General features: G+C 44.5%; 1 protein-coding gene across 17 annotated transcripts in view; it reads left to right on the top strand.

The window, feature by feature from the left end:
- LOC128893096 (disintegrin and metalloproteinase domain-containing protein 11) overlaps positions 1-7,500 on the top strand; it is a 50,985-nt gene that overhangs the window by 26,468 nt on the left and 17,017 nt on the right. For 15 of the 17 annotated variants that reach the window (XM_054153883.1, XM_054153880.1, XM_054153882.1 and 12 more), the window contains 16 exons: positions 1,009-1,157; positions 1,383-1,439; positions 1,545-1,624; positions 1,777-1,846; positions 1,915-2,061; positions 2,730-2,933; positions 3,005-3,079; positions 3,179-3,351; positions 3,414-3,583; positions 3,697-3,860; positions 3,964-4,131; positions 4,398-4,702; positions 4,783-4,896; positions 4,974-5,055; positions 5,292-5,387; positions 5,496-5,658. In XM_054153883.1, coding sequence (XP_054009858.1) covers positions 1,009-1,157; positions 1,383-1,439; positions 1,545-1,624; positions 1,777-1,846; positions 1,915-2,061; positions 2,730-2,933; positions 3,005-3,079; positions 3,179-3,351; positions 3,414-3,583; positions 3,697-3,860; positions 3,964-4,131; positions 4,398-4,702; positions 4,783-4,896; positions 4,974-5,055; positions 5,292-5,387; positions 5,496-5,658 — 2,217 coding nt within the window. Of the gene's footprint in view, positions 1-1,008; positions 1,158-1,382; positions 1,440-1,544; positions 1,625-1,776; positions 1,847-1,914; positions 2,062-2,729; positions 2,934-3,004; positions 3,080-3,178; positions 3,352-3,413; positions 3,584-3,696; positions 3,861-3,963; positions 4,132-4,397; positions 4,703-4,782; positions 4,897-4,973; positions 5,056-5,291; positions 5,388-5,495; positions 5,659-6,265; positions 6,369-7,500 lie in introns of all 17 variants that reach the window. The other 2 variants (XM_054153874.1, XM_054153869.1) reach the window with 2 other exon arrangements.

The following is a 7,500-nucleotide window of genomic DNA, read 5'->3' on the forward strand; positions in this document are numbered from 1 at the left end:
AGAGAGAGAGAGAGAGAGAGAGAGAGAGAGAGAGAGAGAGAGAGAGAAATGAAAAAACACCGCGACTCTTGCACCTAATCCTCTTAATCGGACTTTACAATGGAAGTCAAACTGCGGAATTCCCACGTTCGAACGATTCCAGGTGGAAATTACTATAGCCTCGCGGTCTCGTTCACTCGATACAACGAAAATGTTCAATCGATAAAACCCTACTGCTGCTTTTCCCGGAGAACTTTGCATTGTTGTGCCGTGCGGAGTGCACGGATGCTGGACAAAGTTACACACTATTCGAGGGATCGATTGTACATAACTTGGGGTGAGACTCTTCGCCTCGTATCTTTTCAACCGTAGGACTTGTTCGGTTATACTATGTAGTTCACCCGATGGCGATTAGCCGGGAGAAGAGCAATGTTCGAAAATAGAAATTTTATATTCCACCGAATACACGGCCACGCTTTCTAAGTAATTTATAGTAATTGAATAGCAAAAGCTACTCTCTTTTACGCGAGTTTTGCGGCAAGCGCATCTCTGCCGGCGTTGAAAAGGGCGACGCACGCGTTGGTAGGGCAGAAGGGGGAGGACGGCGTTGAAGGTGGAGGATGGCGCAGAAGCGTGGCAGGTAATTATCCACACACTTCATTTTGAATGGGTCGGGTTAAATCGGGCAAAGCCCGGACAGTCGATAAGAGGGTAACTAGTAGACACTACACACGCTTCGAGAAGGCCCTCCACTGATTATCTCGACTCAATCGTAGCTCGCAGCCAGCAACAGTTTAGCGCGGCGAGAAAAGAAACCTAAGGAAAACTGACGTAATGCTCTAGCGCGGATCTTGCTAATTAGATCCGTTCGCGATCAGTTGGAAGACAAGTCGGTGCAAATAGATAATGACTCGCGATTAATCTTGTTTTTCTTTACCAGACAACTAATATATATTTGTAGGTATAGAATTAAAATTAGAAATAGAGGTAAATTGAACGTTTCGATTGAGGAGTGGAAATTGGTTTCAGGTGAAGTCGAACGACTACTGCGAGAGTATCGACAAAACCAAGAGCTAGTACGAAATATCGGGGCCCATTACTATCAGATCATCTATCCGGTACAGTTACGGCATCACGAGAAAATGGGGATATCCACGAGAGAAATTGGCGTACCGAAGGTAATTATACTCAAAGTTCGATTTATAAGTCAAGGTCCCTACTCTCGGATATGACTTTGCCTTTAGCATTCCCCTTGTAATTTTACTTATAATACAATATGTATATCTCCTTTGCTTATTGCGAACCTTATCGATACGGAAAGACGTTCCCTCGTTACCGTCTCTCTTGGACGCATCCCCAACCCCGAGTACCCGACGTAATACGAAACTTTATCATCTTTACAGTTTCCTCAAAGAGGGTACGGAGAGGGCGGATATCAAAATTCTAGAGGAAGAATGAGAGTAAGTGTGCGGAAGTTTGCGAACGCGACGCGACGTACCGATTAATGAGCCAACTTTCTCGACGAGCTGTCTCCCACTGATCGTGCGTTGTTTTTCCATTTTCAGACTGGGAGACACTTTCATCGGACGTCCCTTTTGATCAAGGCCTTTAATCACAGATTTCGCCTAGATTTAGAATTAAATACGTAAGTGTTATTCATTTCCATCGTTTCGATTTCGTTCGCTCAAGAGTACCGATACGATCGATCCACTCACATAATCGATATAATAACGAGCCACGCTCGAGTTTCGGTTATTATTTCTTAGACAACATTTTTGAAATGCGTTTTCGTTGCAGGCAACTTTTAGCTCCGAATCTTAGGCAAAGGAACTTTCTAGGCAACGGCGCCGAGCAAAATTCGAAACAGGTAGGCCTTTGGCTCGTCGAGGGATCCCTTGCTTTTGCAACGAGTCTCATCCCGAAAAATATTTGCAGGAGATAGAGCACTGTTACTATCACGGCTCCGTTAGGGATTACCCAGGAGCCAGCGCTGCTTTCCATACGTGCAACGGTGTCAGCGGTATCATTCACTTAGGCAACGAGACGTTCGTCATTCATCCATTTTACGGTGGCGACCTGTCGGTCAGTGTAACTATTGCTGAGATTTAGGACCGCGAAACCTCAACATCTTTCTCGATCTGTACACGCCGGTGTCTACTTTTAAACATTTCTGTTTTTCTTTTTCTCGAAGAAAAGGAAGAACCTCTGGTAAAAAGCGCTTCGTCGCAAATCCCCCCTTTGCCAAGTACGAAAATTTTGTACGCGACAAGGGAACGAAATCGTGATCCGCGTCCTCGAGCACGTCAAGTGGAGAGAGACGCAGACGTTGTTCTTTTAATATATGCATGAGTTGCGTCGTCGTTATTATTCATGAAGACATCTCGAAGCAACAACGAGACGGAACCAAGGGAAAAAATAATATAATTCCGCGCAAAACGTTGGGGAGAAAATCAGCCAAAGAAAATTATTGACCCGCGATAATCGACTTCTCTATCGCATCTGGCGAGGCTGCTTTTAAACTCTGTTCCTTGTCAACTTTCTTCCTTTGTTTCTCTTTGAGAAAACTGTGAGATACTGTACGAACGGATCCAAAACGCGTTGGTGTTTGGCGGTCCTTGACGTCGCGGTTGTAGCGCAGGCATGTCCACTCGACTGGTTGGTTGTCCGTCTCGAATAGAAGAGAATCGGACGTTAAAGGCGAGCAGAGAGCCACCTAGAGAATGTTAACTATATGCAGACCTCTCTTTTAGCAGAAACATCCTCACGTTATATTTGAAGCTCGAACAAAGGCTAACAAAGGCTGTGCCAACTCCGGGAACCTCGACTGGCGCACAAAAATTCGCCGACAGAAGCACGTGCTGGGACTATCGGAGACCACTGCTGATCGATACAAGAGAGACGTCCGCGAAGCAATCAAATACATCGAAACTGCCATCATTATCGATAAGGCTATGGTATGAAAAGAAAAAGAAACACATGTATCGAGCAAAGAGTAAAAGATAAACGACCTTTTCTCCGTATTCAGTTTGAGAAGAGAAACGGAAGCACCAGATCGGAGGTTGTTCACGATGCCATCCAAGTCGCCAATATCGCTGATTTGGTAAGCGAGAAGCTACGTAAAGTTACAAACATTCGGTTTGCTTCGACTAGACTAACTATCTCGATTAACTTTATTGCAAATGTTTTACACGTCTTGCAGTATTTCCGTACGTTAAACACTAGAGTCTCAGTCATTTACATCGAAACTTGGCAAGGGAAAAACCAGGCAGATATCGAGAAAGGCATGGACATTGCGCTCGCATTGCAAAAGCTGAACGATTACAGCATGAGAAACTTGTTTCATCTCACGCTGGATACCACTCAGCTGCTCACGTGAGTGTCGGACTCGAGGTAGTTGGATCTGTTTTAATTTTAAACAAACGATCGATTCGCAGGGGCGAAACGTTCTCCGGCGGAGAATCCGGGGTAGCCGTGCCATCGACCATCTGCAAACAAAAGTCGGTGGGGATCAGTGTGGATTTGAACATATACGAGCCTCATCTTTTGGCTGGTACCATGGCCCACATGATCGGCCACAACATCGGCATGAGTCACGACGATGGAAGTAAGTCTCGATTTGTGGATTTAAGAATAGGTAAAGGGCGAATAGTTGTATAACAAAATCTCGAGATACTAGCGAGCCATTTCTTCTGTCTGATCGATAAAAATGATTCACAGGAAGCGGATGTCTCTGTCGAGACTGGCACGGATGCATTATGGCTCAATCTATCGTCGGTTTGGAGAACGTTCAACCGTACACGTTCTCCGAGTGTAGTAAGACGGACTACATCGAGTCGTTAAAAAGCGGTAACGGCATCTGTCTTCTTAACAAACCAAACGAGGTCAGAGAAAACGCTAACAGTACTTTGATCCTTTCGGTGGAGTTAATTTCATTAATGTTTACTAATCGTTCGAATCACGATTCCCTTTTCCGTTGAACAACAGGTAGAAGTGAGAATATCTTGCGGAAACAGGGTAATCGACGAAGGTGAAGAATGCGATTGCGGATCGATCGAGGAGTGCCAGGAGGTCGATCCCTGTTGCGATCCAATCACTTGCAAACTAACCACGGAAGCGAAATGCGCCACCGGACCCTGCTGCAACGACTGCAAGGTAACAATATTTTCGTATACACGTCAAACATTTGCCACGAGATTTCAACCAAGAGAAGATGTACGTGCCCGATAACGGCGTTAAATAGAAATTTTGTCGACTGTCGCGAAACAGAAGGGAGGCTCGTATACATATAAATATAGAGTAGCGCGAGCTTCGACCACCTTTGCTTAAACATTTGTTATTCTAAAAGTAGTCGAGCAAAGCCGGTTTCATGTTTTGGATATTTCGCGAAACGTTAACAAAAGAAATATTTGCAATCGCAGCTGCTCAAATATGGCGTCATTTGTCGAGACGCGACGAACGAGTGCGACCTGCCAGAAGTCTGCACGGGTGAAACGGGCCAATGTCCGCCGGATGTTTACAAGAAAAACGGGAATCTCTGCGCGAATAACGCCAGCTACTGTTTCAACGGTGTTTGCCCAGCTTTGGACCTCCAGTGCGAAGAAATCTGGGGAGTCGGTGGCGAGGCAGCGGACAAACAGTGCTTCGAACAATTCAACTCCAAAGGCTCGCTAACTGGACACTGTGGAACCGACACGTCTGGCCACTACATCAAATGCGAAGCTGAGTAAGTAGATCCGATGCGAGACAGGGATTCCAACTAGAGCTGTTTACAAGGAAATTCGTTCGTTTGCTTTCCTTTCTCAGAAACGTCCGTTGCGGATCGTTGCAGTGTCAACAGGGTAGAAAACAGCCGGTAACCACCGGCATAGATCATTCGATAACTATAATATCCATAAAGGGTCAAGAATACAAGTGCAAGTAAGTAGGATCTCACGCCTAATCGTCGATCTATGCACGGGACGCTCGTATAACGTTCGCTACTGCGTTTTGCGTAGGTCCACGACTGGTAAAGTGGAAGGTTCCGAGTTGCCACGCATGGGGTTGGTCCGCGACGGGACATCCTGTGGAGATCATTTGGTAAGTTTCTTAAGCCTATCCTTAACCGAAATCACCCGGTACGGCAAACCGAATTTCGGTATTCCGTTAATGGTCCTAGTTGCTTGTTACTTTAAATCCGATTATCCGATCTAAACAAGATGACCGACATATGGGGAGCAGGGCGCGACCTCTGTCACGACAAAACTGTTTGCTTTCGGTCTAGATAGATTCGGAAATTAAAGTAACCTGGAGATACGCGTCTGATTTCGTTTCAGATTTGCGTGAACCAGACTTGCACCAGCCTCTTCCCATTCATAGACAAGGAAAAGTGTCCCAGTAATCATAATAACAACGAATGCTCGGGCAGAGGTGTAAGTACAATAAATAACTCGGGAAGGATGCAGCAATGTTCTTTCAAGCTGTACACGTCACGCAAATTCTTCCATCTGTCGATCATCGAGACGAAATTATAATTGCAGGTATGCACAAACATGAACAAGTGCTATTGCAACTTGGGATGGAGCGGAACAGACTGCTCGATCGAGCAAGCTATTCCCACGTCACCGCCAACGACTACTCGCACCGAAGCAGCTAGCAAAAATGGTACAGAATCTAGACAGGTGAAGAAAGAGACCCCCTACGGTAAGTTATGATTCGTAAACGATCCCAATTAATTCGATACAGAATACCTTCGGAATTATAAATATTTGGAATGCCTACAGAATCGATTAATCGAAATAAACCTATCCCACATATTTTTCTGTCGTGTAAATCGGTTGAATTCATGATACTTTCATGAGAGGAAGACTCTCGTTCCTTTTCCCTTCGGAACACCCATTAGACACCTGATTATTTGGGGCCATACCATCAGCTGTGCACATATAATTCGATGCGTTCTCTGTTCTAACAAATGTGTATATATACGTATACTCACACACGCATAAATACGATATATCGATACGATTACATTCCTAAACAAGGTTTCTCGACCAAGGTCATTCGAATCATCGGGAAAGCGTGGCCCGACCCATCGAAAAAGACACCCGACATCGGTTCGTGTTGCGTTCTCAGAGACGATCTTGGAATTGATTTTCCCTGTTTAGGGCTGCTTAGTCCGTAAACGCTTGCTCCGTGTTGGGGATTCCCCCCTTGGAAAGATTGGTACGGGAGGGGATCCCTGACAGAGATCCAAACACGCTTCGTCGACTGATTTGACACATGTAGGATAGAAAGTGATTGGTCATTTCAGAAGCAACTAACAACACCCTTAGCACCGTGGAGATGGTAGCAATCATGTTGGGTGTGGTCACAGGAGTCTTCGTTTGTTTTGCACTAGTGGCTGTTTGCTACAGGTACAGTAGCAAAGTAACAAAAAAAAAAAAAAAAAAAAAAAAAAAATAGCGCTTGGGAAACGAGAGCCTACCGAGAGTGGGTTCCTCCCAACCGCGCCTGTCGTTGTCAAGTAAATGCGTGGCTAGCTGGATGATGGGGCATCGCACGCGGCCGTCAATGCTCTCACAATATTAATTCATCTTAGCCTACTGATTCGATGTTCGTTTACCTCTACGTATACAAGCTGTCCCGTGTGCAAAATGTTACAAGTTGTTTATCTAGAAACCAATGAAAATATCGACTTTTGTTTTACACGCAACGTCACGGAGAGATTAATCTTTTAGCAGAAAGTCTTGTACGATATAAATCTATTGATTTCAAGGGCCCCCATTTCCTCCCAACAATCACTCTAAACAAAATATATATTGCACGCTAAAAGATTGGCTCTCCTGTACCATTTAATTAGAGGATAAATGAAACCGATTTCTTCGTTCATTTCTGAGAAAATTGCTTGTAACACTTTATATAGGACACCCTGTATCTTATATATATATATATACATAATACATGAATATGCGTACGGCTCATAAATATGTATACATATACTAACCTTTTTCTCGATGGTGTGCTCTGAATGTGCTCGTGCTCGCATAGCACTCGTTTAACCCTTTGCGGTCCTATGTCGACAAATGTACCGAAATGAAAAATATTTGAACCGCGAAGGGTTAAACGATCACGATGGTCGTGACTATGCTGCACGAGCAACGGATCTTCATCTTTCTAGTTGTCGATCCATCGTAAACGTAACGCCAATGTGCCAGCTGCTTGTATGCCCTATAAAAGCATGAATAAGGCTGATTAGCAAAAAACGAACGTCGTCCCATCGTATCCATCCAAGAAAAAGCAAGTGTCGTTAGCAACGATGGTATCTAATCGACTATCTTCATTATTAACGAGTCATCTTGATCGCGATTGGTCGCTATGATTTGGTGTAAAGTGATGGGACTGGTCCAATTACACCTACCGAAAGTTGTCGTTGATATTAAATATTAACATTTGCCGTGCCGTACTGTGACATCTTTCATTTCTCTTTCACGCGTGAAATCGATCGCGAGTAAAAAGATCACACACATCTCACACACGCTTTATCAA

This window comes from Hylaeus anthracinus, unplaced genomic scaffold, assembly GCF_026225885.1.
Source record: "Hylaeus anthracinus isolate JK02 unplaced genomic scaffold, UHH_iyHylAnth1.0_haploid 2, whole genome shotgun sequence".
NCBI lineage: Eukaryota > Metazoa > Arthropoda > Insecta > Hymenoptera > Colletidae > Hylaeus > Hylaeus anthracinus.